An 18,517-nucleotide genomic window follows, 5' to 3' on the forward strand; every position below is an offset into this window, starting at 1 on the left:
AACACGTTCATTACCCGAGATGCCGGCATGCCCCAGGGCCCATGTAAAAACCACAGAGTGGCAGCAACGGGGAAGAGTATGGATGGACTTCTGGATAACCATCAGACAGGCGAGAGCGAGGAAAACAATGGTTGATAGCTTGTAAACTGCTCAGTGAGTCACTACAGATAACGAAGGACTCACCTGAGCAGGAGCAGATATACTCTAAGGCGCGAGAGATGGCTACCAGCTCGGCTGTGAAAACACTGCAGCCAGCCAGCAATGAGCAGAGTGATCCCCAAGAGCAATAGCATAACCAAGTCGACAGCCTCATCGAACCGTCGGTACAGACCACGTCAGAGCCGTGAAATGTGGCAAACATAGAAAGAAAGTGGCGGCAGAGAGCCTCAGGAGGCACTGAGTCCTTCAGGCCCTGTGCCAAATACAGCTGAAGGCATGGGCAGGGCATACACCATGGGGGTAGACGTATATGGGCCCAGAAAAGAGGTGAGAGCGGGAAAAACTCAAGCCCGGAGAGAAGAGCCCGGACGAGAACCGCAATCATACACCAATACAGGGTCACCGTTCTGGAAGATGGATGACTGAGTTGGGGAACAGGAGACGGTATTTTGGATGCCTGTGTAAGCTACAAACATGTCCAGCATAAGACGCCAATAGTCGTTGGCGCCGGATCCGCAATGGAGGGACACCAGCCTCCACAAGCATGCTGTTTACAGGGCTTGTGCAGAAAGCTCCTGTTGCAAGTCAGAGCCCGCTGTGAAGTATGGGGTCAAGCACCCGCAGGATGGAAAGCGAAGCCAAAACATAAGCCAGGCTCCCATAATCGAGATGGGACTGAATCAACACTTGATACAGTCGGAGCAGAGTATCCCAGCTGGTGTCACTCAAGCAATGAAGAGCATTAAGATGGCACCAGCACGATTGTTTAAGCTGCCAAATTGAGAGAGCCAAGTGAACCAGGCATTAAAAAGCAAGCCCAAAAACCCATGTGTCTCCACCATGGCAAGAGGTTCGCAGTCAAGAGAAAACTGTAGCTCAGGGTGAAGAGTGTGGCGTCAGCAGAAATGCATGATGCAGGTCTTGGCGACCGAAAACTGGAAGCTGTGCGTGACGGCCCAAGACTGCACCCTGCGGATAGCGCTCTGTAGCAGCCATTCAGAAACCGCAATGTTAGGGAAGCTATATTGCAGGCAAAGGTCATCAACACACAGAGATGCCGATACAGACGTTCCCACAGCTGGAGCTATCCCATTGATAGCAACTAAAAAGAGGCAGGCACTCAAGACAGAGCCTTGCGGGAACCCATTCTTCTGGACTTGGGAGGAATTCTGGGAGGAACTAACTTGCACGTGGAAAGAACGAAGCGACAGAAAATTTTGTATAATAATCGAGAGCGGGCTCCTAAGACCCCACCCATAAAGCGTGGTGAGGATGTAATGTCACCACATTCTATCATACGCCATCCACATGTCAAAATGCTGACGATGGGCAAATGCCGTGCAGATGGCAGACTCCAGGCAGACCAGATTATTGGTGGCAGAGCGGCCCTTACAGAACCCACCCTGGGACGGAGCCAGAAGGTCCCGAGACTGAAGTAGCCACTCAACCTCTGGCTCACCATGCGTTCGAGCAACTTGCACGGAACGTTGGTGAGGCTAATGGGGCGGTAGCTGTCCACCTTCAGTGGGATCTCGCCAGGTTTGAAAAAGGGGATGACGATGCTTTCCCGCCAATGTGATGGGGACTTACCCTCAACCCAGATACAGTTGAAAAGGTCGAGGAGGTGTCACTGCCAGTCCACCGAGAGGTGTTTGGGCATCTGATAGTGGATGCGATCTGGCCTGGGAACCATATCAGGGCAAGCGGCTAGGGCACTTGGGAATTCCCACTCACTGATTGGAGCATTGTACAATTCGGGATGGCGCATATGCAATGAAAGGACCCGACATTCCAACTGCCCTTTCAGGGAGCAGAAGACCAGTGGGTAATTCATAGAAGCAGAACTCTGAGCATAATGCTCAGAGCATCGAGTGACATTATACTGAGTGCACTATCCGAAAATTACCTCGAGCAATTAAACAGAGAACCAACTCGTGGAGATAACATCTTGGACCTACTGATAACAAACAGACCCGAACGTTTCGACTCTGTAAGTGCAGAACAGGGAATCAGTGATCATAAGGCCGTTGCAGCATCCCTGAATATGGAAGTTAATAGGAATATAAAAAAAGGGAGGAAGGTTTATCTGTTTAGCAAGAGTAATAGAAGGCAGATTTCAGACTACCTAACAGATCAAAACGAAAATTTCTGTTCCGACATTGACAATGTTGAGTGTTTATGGAAAAAGTTCAAGGCAATCGTAAAATGCGTTTTAGACAGGTATGTGCCGAGTAAAACTGTGAGGGACGGGAAAAACCCACCGTGGTACAACAACAAAGTTAGGAAACTACTGCGAAAACAAAGAGAGCTTCACTCCAAGTTTAAACGCACCCAAAACCTCTCAGACAAACAGAAGCTAAACGATGTCAAAGTTAGCGCAAAGAGGGCTATGCGTGAAGCGTTCAGTGAATTCGAAAGTAAAATTCTATGTACCGACTTGACAGAAAATCCTAGGAAGTTCTGGTCTTATCTTAAATCAGTAAGTGGCTCGAAACAGCATATCCAGACACTTCGGGATGATGATGGCATTGAAACAGAGGATGACACGCGTAAAGCTGAAATACTAATCACCTTTTTCCAAAGCTGTTTCACAGAGGAAGACCGCACTGCAGTTCCTTATCTAAATCCTCGCACAAACGAAAAAATGGCTGACATCGAAATAAGTGTCCAAGGAATAGAAAAGCAACTGGAATCACTCAACAGAGGAAAGTCCACTGGACCTGACGGGATACCTATTCGATTCTACACAGAGTACGCGAAAGAACTTGCCCCCCTTCTAACAGCCGTGTACCGCAAGTCTCTAGAGGAACGGAAGGTTCCAAATGATTGGAAAAGAGCACAGGTAGTCCCAGTCTTCAAGAAGGGTCGTCGAGCAGATGCGCAAAACTATAGACCTATATCTCTGACGTCGATCTGTTGTAGAATTTTAGACCATGTTTTTTGCTCGAGTATCATGTCGTTTTTGGAAACCCAGAATCTACTCTGTAGGAATCAACATGGATTCCGGAAACAGCGATCGTGTGAGACCCAACTCGCTTTATTTGTTCATGAGACCCAGAAAATATTAGATACAGGCTCCCAGGTAGATGCTATTTTTCTTGACTTCCAGAAGGCGTTCGATACAGTTCCGCACTGTCGCCTGATAAACAAAGTAAGAGCCTACGGAATATCAGACCAGCTGTGTGGCTGGATTGAAGAGTTTTTGCAAACAGAACACAGCATGTTGTTATCAATGGAGAGACGTCTACAGACGTTAGGATAGCCTCTGGCGTGCCACAGGGGAGTGTTATGGGACCATTGCTTTTCACAATATATATAAATGACCTAGTAGATAGAGTCGGAAGTTCCATGCTGCTTTTCGCGGATGATGCTGTAGTATACAGATAAGTTGCAGCATTAGAAAATTGTAGCGAAATGCAGGAAGATCTGCAGCGGATAGGCACTTGGTGCAGGGAGTGGCAACTGACCCTTAACATAGACAAATGAAATGTATTGCGAATGCATAGAAAGAAGGATCCTTTATTGTATGATTATATGATAGCGGAACAAACACTGGTAGCAGTTACTTCTGTAAAATATCTGGGAGTATGCATGCGGAACGATTTGAAGTGGAATGATCATATAAAATTACTTGTTGGTAAGGCGGGTACCAGGTTGAGATTCATTGGGACAGTCCTTAGAAAATGTAGTCCATCAACAAAGGAGGTGACTTACAAAACACTCGTTCGGCCTATACTTGAGTATTGCTCATCAGTGTGGGATCCGTACCAGATCGGGTTGACGGACGAGATAGAGAAGATCCAAAGAAGAACGGCGCGTTTCGTCACAGGGTTATTTGGTAACCGTGATAGCGTTACGGAGATGTTTAGCAAACTCAAGTGGCAGACTCTGCAAGAGAGGCGCTCTGCATCGCGGTGTAGCTTGCTGTCCAGGTTTCGAGAGGGTGCGTTTCTGGATGAGGTATCGAATATATTGCTTCCCCGTACTTATACCTCCCGCGGAGATCACGAATGTAAAATTAAAGAGATTAGAGCGCGCGCGGAGGCTTTCAGACAGTCGTTCTTCCCGCGAACTATACGCAACTGGAACAGGAAAGGGAGGTAATGACAGTGGCACGTAAAGTGCCCTCCGCCACACACCGCTGGGTGGCTTGCGGAGTATAAATGTAGATGTAGATGCTCTGCTAAGAGTTCTGCAGTCCTGTCTGATTCAGTACAGACTGCTCCATTCAGGGAAAGCCCAGGTATGCTGTCAGGTGTCTGATACCCATAGAGTCGCACAATCTTGCTCCCGCCTGCGATGAAGAGGTATGGATGCCAATGGTGGAGACATACCGTTCCCAGCACTCCTGCTACCGTCGGCAAATAAGGCGTCGGGCTGGGGCACAGAACCGCATAAAGGTAATGAGGTGTTCCAGGGATGGATGCCGCTGATGACGTTGGACGGCTCATATGACAGAAAGATCGGAAAGTGGTCACTACTGCAGAAGTCGTGATGCACCCTCCATTGGACAGATGGTAGAAGGCTAGGGCTGCAGACCGAAAGGTAGATGGCTGAGTATGTGTGGGGGCACCATTATTTAAGAGGGAAGGTTCGAGCTGTGCCAACACTTGCTCAATGACAGTGCCTCCTCCTGTTGCCACCAATCCACCCCACAAAGGGTTATGGGCGTTAAAGTCGCTCAGTAACAGAAATGGGGGCGGCAGTTGGGCTGTCAGCACAGCCAATACATGCTGTGGGACATCACCACCCGGTGGGAGATAGATACTGCATACAATAACACACTGAGGCGTCCACACCTGAACAGTGACACCCTCTAAAGGTGTTTGAAGAGGTACACACTCGCTACAAAGAGAGTTCAGGAGGTAGATGCAGACTCCACCAGATATCCTCACATAAGCTGCTCGATTCTTATAATAACTCCAATAGCCATGGAGGGCGGGGGTTTGCATCGCCAGAAACCAAGTTTCCTGGAGAGCAATACAGAAGAAAGGGTGAAGGCTGATAAGTTGGGGAGCTCAACAAGGTGGTGAAAAAAACCACTGCAATTCCACTGGAGAATGACATTGTCCGCAGTCAAAAAAGGCATGAAGGGACCGAGGAGGCAGATTATGCTGCTGGGTCACCTGCTGCCACCGATTGAGTACCTGTGGGAGTGACATCCATCGTGTCTGAGGGTTCGGCGAGATCTAGGTCCTCAGCGGACGCCAGGATCTCTACCTCATCCTCAGATGCAGAGCTTGTAGGTAGCAGTGGTGTGGGTGCCACCACAATTGCCTTGTTCTTATGGGTCTTCTGTTTCGATTTCTCGTGCTGTTCCTTGGATTCCTCTAGCTGGGAGGGATTCTTTGATTCAGTCTCCAGGAGTGACGAGGACTGCAAAGCCCTACAACGAGCTACTTCTGGCTTCTTCAGCTACTGGCGGGTGTCTGCTTTGCCACTGGTAGGAACCTGGGAAGGGAACGATCCAAGAGACCCCTTCCTAGTAACAGAAGCCAAAGAAGACTTTCGCGGGGGAGGAGGGGGGTGGGTGCTGCTCCGGAGGTAGGTAGCGCAGGAGCAACAGGGAGGGAAGTGCCCCCCACCATCAAGGGAACAGGTGTGCTCTTATGGCTCTGAGAGCTGACTGGAACTGGTGCAACGGATCAGGCTGTAACAGTAGTGATAGCAGTGGCATAAGATGCTTTCACGCACATGGGATGGATCCTTTCAAATTTCCTTTTAGCCTCAGTGTAGTCAGTCAGTCCAGGGTCTTGTATTCCTTTCCTTCTGTAGAATCCTACAGTCCAGCGAGCAAGGGAATGGTGGTCTCCACAGTTGACACAGATGGGAGGCAAGGCACACGGAGAATTGGTATGGGATGGACAACCACAATCTCAACATATAAGGCTGGAAAAGACATATGGCTGAACTTCCAACACTTAAAGCACTGCATCAAGGGAGAAATATATGGCTTGACATCCCGGTGGTAGACCATCACCTTCACCTTCTCGGGTAATTTGTCACCCTCAAAGGCCAAGATTCAGGCACCAGAGGCAACCTGATTATCCCTTGGTCCCTGATGGATGCTACAGACGAAATGGCCACCAATCGCTCTAAGTTGGTGTGCAGCGCATAGTCGGACCGTAAAAGAAGGTCCCTGTGAAAGGTAATACCCTGGACCATATTTAAGGTTGTATGGGGCGTGAGAGTAACAGAAACATTCCCCAGATTGTCACAAGCGAGTAATGCCTGTGAGTGAGCAGAGTATGCTGTTTTTATCAAGACTGACCCAGACTGCATTTTAAACAAACCTTCCACATCCCCAAACTTGCCCTCTAAATGTTCTACAAAGAACTGAGGCTTCATGGACACAAAGGATTCCCCATCAGCTCTTGTACATACTAGGTACTAGGGCGAATAAGCTTCACTGCCATTCTTAGCCTTTCATTCCCCCCATGGTGTGGCCAGGGACAGAAACGATTTGGGGTCATACGTGTTTGCATTACATTGAGCCCTGGAACGCTTAGAGACTGCTGGCGGCTGGCCACCAGCAAGAGAAGATTTGCCATGCTTCATTGCGTGTCATCCACCCTGATGCCACCCACACTGACCAAGGGCCCTCCCCGCAGGCACCACCCAGCCGCAGCAAGGGCCACCTGGCAGCATGGCCATTTCCAGGAGTCCCGATGCCCCAGGGATATAGGTATCTACACCTTGGCATAGGTGTGGAGTTAACGGCGCAGGCATCAGCAGAGCGATTCCTGTGTTGTCAGTAGGCTACAACCAACAGGGTACATGGCGGTCCCACCACAAAGGACTAGCTGCCGTGCTGGATATCAGGTGCATAGAAGCCCATGGTCGTCGTCGGCGCAGAAAGTGACACAGCATATTGGATGGCGGAAACTGCACCTAGGAATGTATCCTCATCCAAGAGATGGAGAGTGAACGGGACTGCAATGCGACAGCGAGAAGGCGGGCTAAATATCTCAATGCATGATGGACACGATGCACCATGTAAGGCGACCTTCCCCAGTTGGCTCGCTCTTCGGAAAAATTTGGAAGTATGGAGGTCAAACCCTACTGGGGACCATCACATAAAGGCCGAAACATGTGACTCCTTTTAGACGCCTCTTACAACAGGCAGGAATACCGTGGGCCAATTCTAACCCCCAAAACCGCAGGGCGGTGACCTTAAGTGGAATGACCATATAAAACAGATAGTGGGAAAAGCAGACACCAGACTCAGATTCATCCAAAGAATCTTAAGGAAATGTAGCTCATCCACGAAAGAAGTGGTTTATGAAGCGGTTGTTCTTTCCGTTCTTTGTATTGTTCATCTATCTGGGATCCTTATCAGGTAGGACTGATACAGGAGAGTAGATCAAACGAAGAAAGGCACGTTTCGTCATGGGATCGTTTAGCTGGCATACTTTACAAGTGAGGCGTTGTGCATCATGGGGAGATCTACAACTAAAATTTCGGGAGAGCACTTTTCAGGACGAGTCAGACAACATATTACTTCTCCACACATACATCTCGCGTATTGACCACGAGGAGAAAATTCGAGAAATCAGAGCCAGTACAGAGGCTTACCGACAATCATTATTCCCACGCGCTATTAGCGAGTGGAACACGGTTGGAAGGATCAGATAGTGGTACCGAAACTACCCTCCGCCACCCACCATTAGGTGGCTTGCGGAGTATGATGTAGATGTACATGTACATGTAGATGAAGGGCCAGGCCGCTGGAGGCAACGTTAAGGCCTCCATTCTGGAAGGCACAATGGGTCATCACAACTGAGCATCTATCCATCAGCAACATGTTCACACCTACATGCGATTTGTTTTTCCTCGGCACGATGGCATCTACAGTTCGTAATGTGCGTGCGTGCTTTGAAGAGCACCAGGTTGAGCTTATTGTACTCCCCTGGTCACCAGTCTGCCCGAATATAAACCAACCGAAAATCTATGGGAGCATCTCGATCGGGCTGTTTCAGCCCTGGATCCTCAACCGAGAAACCTAGCGCCACTGGCCATGCCACTGGAGTCGGCATCGTTACACATCTCTGTCGGTCATTTCTAGAGCCTCATTGGCTCTCTTCTTGCACGTCTCTCAGCGGTCCGCTATGCAAAAAGGTTGTTTTCGTGTCTGTAGCGGTCACATGTCAAGCTGATGTTGCTGAAGTACATCAGTTCCACATGGAATGAGAGTTCAATCATTCATGCCTGTTATGTGATGAAAAACTCTATCAAGTCTGATAAAGAATGGATTAGTGCTTCATAGTCTAACACTTTACCATTCTGTCTGCGTATCCGAGAATGGGTCCTGTTATAACACCAGCTTCGTTATACGCCGATCTTCCCTAACAACCTAACCCTAAGTCCTGTCACGGGAAAAGCCACTTATAACACCAACCTGCCGTGGCACAAACTAATGTTACCCTCTGAGAGGATTCTGCAATTTTGACCGCCTGTGTGTCAAACGGATAAAGGTGATTTTGAATATACTGCAGTTAACAGGAAAACTAAACAGGCTCTAACTTTGGGGTTTAATGAAAGTAGTAAGCCGGCCGAGATGGCTGAGCGGTTCTAGGCGCTACAGTCTGGAGCCGCGCCACCGCTACGGTCGCAGGTTCGAATCCTGACTCGGGCATGGATGTATGTGATGTCCTTAGGTTAGTTAGGTTTAAGTAGTTCTAAGTTCTAGGGGACTGACGACCTCAGAAGTTAAGTCCCATAGTGCTCAGATCCATTTGACCCATTTTTTTGAAAGTAGTAAAATGCATATGTGAATGAAAAAACGAACGGTCGCCAGCCTGATTAGGCACATTAATTTGGATATATAAGTTTAAGAAAATTGAATATCTGTCATTGAAGTTACTTTCATTAATATTCCCTTTGAAAAGCAACCAGGATACAAATGGACACAGGGCACTCTGAGCTGTGGGTAGTGGTAGTCACCAATAAAGCACATACTAGTAATCATAGGAAGCAAACTCGTACCAAACTCACACTAATAAGAGCTACACTCAAATGTTGTTACTTGGATCAGTACTGAAATGTTCCTGCCAGAAGTGCAGAACTAAAATTGGCCTGAAGGGGCTTCTGACTTAACTGAAGTATAAATATCACAATCGCACTGTTTATACTCCCATTTTTAGAAATATATCAGATTTCCTTAGTAGTAATAATAGTCCATTTATCTTTTTAATATGTGCAGAATATGATGAGGATCCATAAACTAGTATGGTGTCATTAGTCAAGCCCTAATATTACTTCAGTAGCAAAGACTAATTCAAAGAAAATTAACTCCTAACTTCACTTGGAATAGAATGAAATTTTCACTCTACAGCGGAGTGTGCGCTGATATGAAACTTCCTGGCCGATTTAAACTGTGTGCCGGATCGAGACTCGAACTCGGGACCTTTGCCTTTCGCGGGCAAGTGCTCTACCAACTGAGCTACCCAAGCACTGGCCCGTGAAAGTCAAAGGTCCCTAGTTCGAGTCTCGGTCCGGCACACAGTTTTAATCGGCCAGGAAGTTTCACTTGGAATAGTTTATATTTTTACTTTTCAAGTCAAATCATTCAGCACTGAGCTAAATTAACTTCAAAAAAATCGTTCATGATAGTAATCAAGGCTAAATTATGTTTCAAATAAGTTTAACTTATTTACCGTTTTCATCATCTGTAAAGTAGGTATTTTGACAGAAACATTTACAGTCTGGCACTGAATTTATGCAAAACGATACTTCGCAACAATTTGAGAGTACTTTAGCAAAATTCTAACTAACTTCAACTTCTGCTAATCCTTGCACATTTGACAAATAAGAATAAATCACTAATTCATTTGAAACATGATACTCGGTTTTATAAATACTTAGGAGAGGACCCTGCATATGTTCATGATCAGGATAGGAGATATGATTGTAAACACGGTGTTTATAGCACTTGGATTATTATTAAAATCACTCACACAAATTATCTGGTCCATGCTCTGATACATATCTGTATGCATGAAGTTGGTGTAGCAGTGGCAAAGCGGTGGTGGCAAGCGACATGGCGGCTAACTGTACTCGCGGCACTTGATGTTTGAATGCTCTGTAAAATTTCTTCTTGGCGACGAATTTTTAACGCGTTAGATCCATTCCTTACGGCCGAGAGTACCATGCAACAGCCAAATCCACATTTGGGGCGAAATTCCTTGCAAAGCGGCTTCCAATTGCCTTCCTTGGTACCGTCGATGTGTACCGTGCAACGGCTAGCCACTGACCGCGCATCGTTCAAACTAAGGAGCCGCCCAGTTCGACCGCCAAAAGCACCTTTTACGTAGCGCCAAGCCACTTCCGCTGCGAAGGTGCTTCCCTACATCTTTTACATTTTACGATATAAGTGCCCTAAGCATGAACCAGTCTCGAATAACATTGCTTTTCTTTTAAATATACACATATTATAAAATGTCATTATTTTAAATATCATTTAGCTTTTTCCATGCATAAATTACAGAACTCTAAACTTTCCTGTCACGAATCAATGACCTTAACTAACAAAGAACACACACTTCATAATTACAGTTACATAATATAAACCTACTTATAATCGATATAAGTGTTACTCTGTGAATGAGATGACATATATCCTAATTGTCAACGGCCACATTGTACGGTCGTCCAACATCCCATACCAAATGAGCTAAAAGTAAGACTTCATGGCGGACACGCAGAAACAATTGCACGTTTAGACTGTCCCACAAATATGCCGATTTGAACCGCAGTGAAAATCTTTGGGGTGCTGGAACAATGCGTTATCCGTCAGATACAGTACCAGTGCAATCCGATCGACCTGGGTGCGTTCTATATTTTGTTGTGAATACGACGAACAAGAAGAGCGTTTCTGAATAAGAAAAATTTGTTGCCATCAAATGTAAATTTAAGTATTATGATGCATTTTAGAATATATTTTTTTAGAGTATAGCATCGTATGAAACTGAGATTTGGACGATAAGCAGTTCACACAAGAACAGAATAGATCCTTTCCAGATGTGGTACTATAGAAGAACTACTGAAGATTACTGAAGATTAGATGGATAGATCGCGTAACTAATCAGGAAGTACTGAATAGAATCGCGGAGAAGCTGGAGGGGAATTTATGGCACAGCTTGACTAAAAGAAGAGTTCAGTTAATAGGTTACACTATGAGACTTCGGGGAACCACCAGTTTAGTATTGAATAGATGTATGGGAGTTAAATATAGTAGAGGGAGACCAAGAAATGAACACAGTAAGCAGGTTGAAATGGATGTAGGGTGTATCAGCTATTGGGAAATGAAGAGGTCTACACAGAGTAGAGTAGCATCAAGAACTGCATCGAACTAGTCTTCAGATCTGAGAGCACAACAACAAACCACACCGCAGTCGTTTACAGTTCCTTTACTTGTTACTCATTTCTAGGAGGAAGGAAACTATTTTTAGTCCGGTGAGTTTACTGTCAGTATGATTGCATGTGGTATGCTGAATCTATTTAATGGACCAAGAATCGAACCCGAATCCCTGGATCCCGCCCACTGTGCACTATGTATTACATGGTCTGAGCAAACCTCGCGGACCAACTGAAATCTCCAACTTGTCACAAGCCCCTTACAGCACTATCCGTAAGAAGCAGGGATCCCGTTTCGAAGACGTATCTGTATTAAATTTTTTACTTGTCACACGCAATCATCACAGCAAACGTTTCACCATCAAACACTGATGAAGATGTAGCCCTCCTTCTCTTTCTTAATCTTCCCATTGGTTGTAGATCCTACAGCTCATTCTACTGATAACTCTTTCTGATGCCTGATTTCTTTTTGCAGGGCATTTCCTTCTAAGAAGTTTTTGATGAGGCTCATATGCCAAATTAGTTGTCCATCTAATTTAATCAGTATCTCTGTCCCTTTAATTGCTTTTAGAAACTTTTTATCACATTTTTCTTTCAATCCAAATCTCTATTGCTCCTTTTCTTCCTCTTAATTCATCCTTCACAATTATAGCTGAAAAATCTCGAGATAAATATCTATAGCAATTTATTTCTTGTGTCTATATTAAAACGTCTGTTTGTTAATAAACTGCTTTCACATCTGAAGGCTTGTTTGATCTTTGAAATTCTACTTTTAATATCCATTCTACCGGAGCCGAGCTGGTTGCTTGTGTACGCAGTATTTTTCTGGCAGTCATCTAAAGAGACAGAAAACTTTGCCCGTTCATTTTACTATAAGAGACCACGTTTTCTTCCATTTTACAGTTTTGGTTTAAATACCTCAGACAGCTGCCCATAAAGCAAACTTCTTTCTCCTGCTAGTGGAATTTGATGAAAGAATTGTCTGTTTGTGGCTCGTATACGGCACTTCCACCATAAAGCCTTTTACCTTATTGGAAAATTACAAAAATTTTTGAGTATATCATTTCAAAACTCAGCGCCAGTTTCAAATGTATTGTGAATGTGAAAGTGTCGTTGGAAACAAAACCAAATGTTTGTACTCGAAGATACCTAAATCGCTTCATGGAATTTTAAGGCTCGGTCTAGGTCGCTCCCATGTCGACCAGGCGATCTGATAAGGTATTCCTGTATATTCTGCAGTCACTTTCAGTGAAGATAAAAAGTGGAAAATTTAATTAAATTGTAAAGTACCCTACGTATTAACCTGCAACCAAACTACTGTCCCTGCTCTCCATCAACATATCGCAGCGCCCAATAGCGGGCAGTGCCACCGCCACCCCGTAGCGCACAGCTTCGTCCGCCTCGTGAGGTGGCGTCACGGGCTCACTTCGTTCGATACCGTCGTAGCTCAGTGTGGGGCAGAGCGGCACTGGCCGGCGGGCTGTGACGTTGTGCACGGCTCTGCAGCCTGGCACCTCTCTGATTTATTAACAAGCGAAGAACTGCTCAAACTTAGCACGCAGGGCTCATTTACAACGGAAAACATCATCTCGGTGAAAATTCTAACTGCAGAATTAGTTTCACTTAAGACCAGAAAAAATTATGTAAAATACCTCTACACTAGGACATCATAAGTGTCTTTGACATCTCTCGTCCACCCTCACATAAAATTTCAAATCAAATTAAGTCAAAATTAATTATTTCATATAGAACTTCCATTTCTTTCTCAAATGTATAATAATCTCAAATTAATCTATTCTCATATAGCGATGATAATTTTCAACCTTTGGGTATTGTGGCATTAAATTAACTCTACCAGAAGCCTTCTCTAGGTAAATGATGGCAGAAAATGTTTTCTTGTTAATCTGAATACTAGTTTCTCAAGTCATTTCTAATGCCATGAGAGCTACCGCGAGTTCTTCTCCTTTCCTAAATAAAATTGTATTTTTTTCCTAAACGTGGATTGATCTGAGCTTTTAGTCTTTCTTTAACAATATTAAACAGAATTTTTGATGTATGTTCTATGCTCTATAATGTGAACAACCATTCGCATATCCCTTCTTGGGCATGGTAATCGTTTCCTTTTTATTAATTCCATTCGTAGTGTTTAATTCTTGTAGCACATACACATACAGTAAAGAATTATTTTTTTTTGCAATGACCGTAAAGCCGTCGGCATACGGACCGTGCATCCGAACGTTGAGCGTTGAGCGTGCAGAGTTTCTGACGTCACAGTGTGGAATACCACGTTGGGAAGGCCTTCCGAACGTACAGAGCAATACCTAGCATGTCAAATATTATGATTAACCAAATGGCAGAACGCCACCTACGTCACGTGCACGCCATCTCCCTTTGGTGTAGAGTTGCGAGGCGCCATTTTGGCCTCCATTTGAAGCCCGTATGTACGAGGTGCATTCAAGTTCTAAGGCCTCCGATTTTTTTTTCTAATTAACTACTCACCCGAAATCGATGAAACTGACGTTACTTCTCGACGTAATCGCCCTGCAGACGTACACATTTTTCACAACGCTGACGCCATGATTCCATGGCAGCGGCGAAGGCTTCTTTAGGAGTCTGTTTGGACCACTGGAAAATCGCTGAGGCAATAGCAGCGCGGCTGGTGAATGTGCAGCCACGGAGAGTGTCTTTCATTTTTGGAAAAAGCCAAAAGTCACTAGGAGCCAGGTCAGGTGAGTAGGGAGCGTGAGGAATCACTTCAAAGTTGTTATCACGAAGAAACTGTTGCGTAACGTCAGCTCGATGTGCGGGTGCGTTGTCTTGGTGAAACAGCACACGCGCAGCCCTTCCCGGACGTTTTTGTTGCAGTGCAGGAAGGAATTTGTTCTTCAAAACATTTTCGTAGGATTCACCTGTTACTGTAGTGCCCTTTGGAACGCAATGGGTAAGGATTACGCCCTCGCTGTCCCAGAACATGGACACCATCATTTTTTCAGCACTGGCAGTTACCCGAAATTTTTTTGGTGGCGGTGAATCTGTGTGCTTCCATTGAGCTGACTGGCGCTTTGTTTCTGGATTGAAATATGGCATCCACGTCTCATTCATTGTCACAACAACGAAAAGAAAGTCCCATTCATGCTGTTGTTGTGCGTCAACATTGCTTGGCAACATGCCACACGGACAGCCATGTGGTCGTCCATCAGCATTTGTGGCACCCACCTGGATGACACTTTTCACATTTTCAGGTCATCATGCAGGATTGTGTGCACAGAACCCACAGAAATGCCAACTCTGGAGGCGATCTGTTCAACAGTCATTCGGCGATCCCCCAAAACAATTCTCTCCACTTTCTCGATCATGTCGTCAGACCAGCTAGTGCGAGCCCGAGGTTGTTTCGGTTTGTTGTCACACGATGTTCTGCCTTCATTAAACTGCTGTACCCACGAACGCACTTTCGACACATCCATAACTCCATCACCACATGTCTCCTTCAACTGTCGATGAATTTCAATTGGTTTCACACCACGCAAATTCAGCAAACGAATGATTGCACGCTGTTCAAGTAAGGAAAACGTCGCCATTTTAAGTATTTAAAACAGTTCTCATTCTCGCCGCTGGCGGTAAAATTCCATCTGCCGTACGGTGGTGCCATCTCTGGGACGTATTGACAATGAACACGGCCTCATTTTAAAACAATGCACATGTTTCTATCTCTTTCCAGTCCGGAGAAAAAAAATCGGAGGCCTTAGAACTTGAATGCACCTCGTATACAGGGTGTTACAAAAAGGTACGGCCAAACTTTCAGGAAACGTTCCTCACACACAAATAAAGAAAAGATGTTATGTGGACATGTATCCGGAAACGCTTAATTTCCATGTTAGAGCTCATTTTAGTTTCGTCAGTATGTACTGTACTTCCTCGATTCACCACCAGTTGGCCCAATTGAAGGAAGGTAATGTTGAATTGTGCAATCAGGTCATCAACAGAGATTTTCTGTGAACGTTTGGGCAGGCATTGTTGGTGATGTCTTGATTGGGCCTCTTGATTGGGCCCCATGTTCTTCCACCTACACTCAATGGAACACGTTATCATGATTTCATACGGGATACTCTACCTGTGCTGCTAGAACATGTGCCTTTACAAGTACGACACAACATGTGGTTCATGCGCGATGGAGCTCCTGCACATTTCAGTCGAAGTGTTCGTATGCTTCTCAACAACAGATTCGGTGACCGATGGATTGGTAGAGGCGGACTAATTCCATGGCCACCACGCTCTCCTGACCTCAACCCTCTTGACTTTCATTTATGGGGGCATTTGAAAGCTCTTGTCTACGCAACCCCGGTACCAAATGTAGAGACTCTTCGTGCTCGTATTGTGGACAGCTGTGATACAATACTCCATTCTCCAGGGCTGCATCAGGGATTCCATGCGACGGAGGGTGGATGCATGTATCCTCGTTAATGGAGGGCATTTTCAACATTTCCTGTAACAAAATGTTTGAAGTCACGCTGGTATGTTCTGTTGCTGTGTGTTTCCATTCCATGATTAATGTGATTTCAAGAGAAGTAATAAAATGAGCTCTAACATGGAAAGTAAGCGTTTCCGGACACATGTCCACATAAAATATTTTCTTTCTTTGTGTGTGAGGAATGTTCCCTGAAAGTTTGGCCGTACCTTTTTGTAACACCCTGTATATGCCATTTGTGAACACCAGCAAACTGGCGAGCTCTCAAAAACATTCTGTTAATTGTATGATTCGTTGTAATAAAATGACAAGAACGTATATTCGTGGGAAAAGTATTATTGTAACTTCCATATTATGACAGTAGGTCATTTGACATCAACAGCATGTTGAGGATCCATTAAAAATGCATTGTTCTTGGTACAGTTTGTTATAATTAAATTTCAGTTATTAATATAGCTATAATCAAAACTGAGAGAGTATAGTAATAAGCTGCATATAATGTGTAAACGGTCGTTGTCATAGTAGCGCCGTGAGTAGCATCGTTGTTTAAGGGTGGACATTTTGATTGAAGTGTTGATGGTTTGCATCCCACGACTTCTACATTTTTTTTTTCATCTGACCTTCGCTTTTTTAATAGTTTCTGATACTTTATTAGTTTAATAAAAGTATATACTATAAAATTCTATGTTATGTAAACATAGCGGTGCTCTTTTTGAGGGATGAATTTTTTCGATTGGCTTAATCCGTAGGCCGCCTTGCACTACTTGCAGTAAGATATTTTGCCCTTTCTTCTTTTAAGTTTTGTAATTCACATGTTAAGATTGTGCTACTGAGCAGAAACAGTGATCAAGCAAGAATGACCTTAAGGTTGTACTAAAAAGGGAGAATGATGAAATAATTTTTATCTTATGTGGAGTATGGAGAACTATTGTAAATTTGTATCGTACTATTTGTAATGGAACTTTTAAAGCTGATGTCCTTACTGACTGGACATGTTACTTTCCTTCTTACCTTATTTTCACAGACAGAACAGCCTGACTAGCATATGGACAAGAGAGAAAAGTACGTTTTAGTAGAGCTAATATAAGAATTTTAGGCCCGGCCATTTCATAGACAATGTGATTTACGAGTTAGATACAGCCGACAACTGCCACCGGAGCGCGTTGCGATCGCGTATATCACGTTGTCGCCCACGTACCGTATGCACAGGTCGCATCGTTTTTGAACGTTCAGCAGCACGTTGAACTCGGCACGCTCAGCGTTGACGTTTAACAGCACGGTCCCTGTACCGAAGGCTTGAGGCTGAAGATAAGCCCAGCTCTCTGCTGTATCCCTCCCCTCAGAGGAGCTGGTCTCACAGCATCGTGGAAGAGCCTCTGCAGCGGAGAGAAGGAATGGGGCAGTCTGGGACGGGTGCTTAAACGTAGATTATTTCTAAAGAAGCAAAAATTCTGTCTTTACTACCATGCCGATTTTTTCTATTATTAAGAAGAAAGATAACGAATTCAGGTAACTTTTACCTTTCGAAACGCGTTGTGACCTTGATGTTACATAGAGCATATAATTTATAGTTTTGGTTTCATTTCACTTTATTTCAACAGATAACCAATTTCGGCCTTACAGCCATCATCAAAGCTTGAAAAAAGCAGCGACACAAAGGCGCCTAACGCCTACACGTCCTCTACGTAGCTGTTCTTTAAGGTCTATGATGGGTGTGAAGACGACACTGGTTATCTCTTCAAATAAAATTAAATATAGCCAAGGCCGCTTAGTCAACAGTTAATTAGTAACCAAGACTAGGTTAGAAAGATGAAACCTCATCTGCTTTTCATATAGTAGAAAGAATCTAAATTACAAAGTGATAGTTTTTTAGAAATAGATTCTGAAGATATTAAATGGCAGGGAAGTCCAGTCCAAGAGGGATAAAGAGTATGAGCCAAAGGAAAGGATGAATTAAAATACATTGCAGCAACAGTTATGTTTACAATAAAAAAGGTATTCTCTACATTCCATGAGTTAAATATGCACATGTGGTTGTCAGATGTGCCATTTGAGTTACATTACACAAAATTTAAAAAAAAGTAAAATTGATGTTGTGCACTGTTGATTGTTAGTGAATCATAGCTATGTCATTAACCAGATTTATTTTTTGTTTGCAGGGAAACAACGTGGAACACTCGCAGCTAGCCACATGGATCGATAATAAATCTGTCAAATATTTATAAACGTTGCAATACATTTTATGCTCTACATGTAAACCCCACCATAAATATAATGATGTACCTGAGCCCGACAACATTCAGTGATTGCGGTTCATGCCTTTTTTGTTACATATTATATCCTTCCTATGCCTGTATTTTTTAGTCATACTTCATTTCAAGAGGTCAATTTGCGTCGATCGGGAACTGGTAAGGGATAGTTAACAGGAAGAAAAGGTGTCGCTGCCAAATCCGACCATGCTACCGAATCGAAAAAGTGACTATTCACTTTATGAATATTAAAGAATTTCGAATATAGGAGGAAAAATGTTTCTTTCAA

The 18,517-nt window shown here is 44.4% G+C and overlaps 1 protein-coding gene across 2 annotated transcripts in view; it reads left to right on the forward strand.

The window, feature by feature from the left end:
* LOC126455624 (uncharacterized) overlaps positions 1-18,275 on the forward strand; it is a 184,401-nt gene extending 166,126 nt beyond the window's left edge. For both annotated transcript variants that reach the window (XR_007585343.1, XM_050091388.1), the window contains one exon: positions 18,139-18,275. Coding sequence is in view for 1 of the 2 variants with exons in the window: in XM_050091388.1 (XP_049947345.1) it covers positions 18,139-18,182 (44 nt within the window). In the remaining variant the exon portion in view is untranslated. The remainder of the gene's footprint in view (positions 1-18,138) is intronic.
* The last annotated feature ends 242 nt before the right edge of the window (positions 18,276-18,517 follow it).

The sequence above is a fragment of the Schistocerca serialis genome, chromosome 2 (assembly GCF_023864345.2).
Source record: "Schistocerca serialis cubense isolate TAMUIC-IGC-003099 chromosome 2, iqSchSeri2.2, whole genome shotgun sequence".
NCBI lineage: Eukaryota > Metazoa > Arthropoda > Insecta > Orthoptera > Acrididae > Schistocerca > Schistocerca serialis.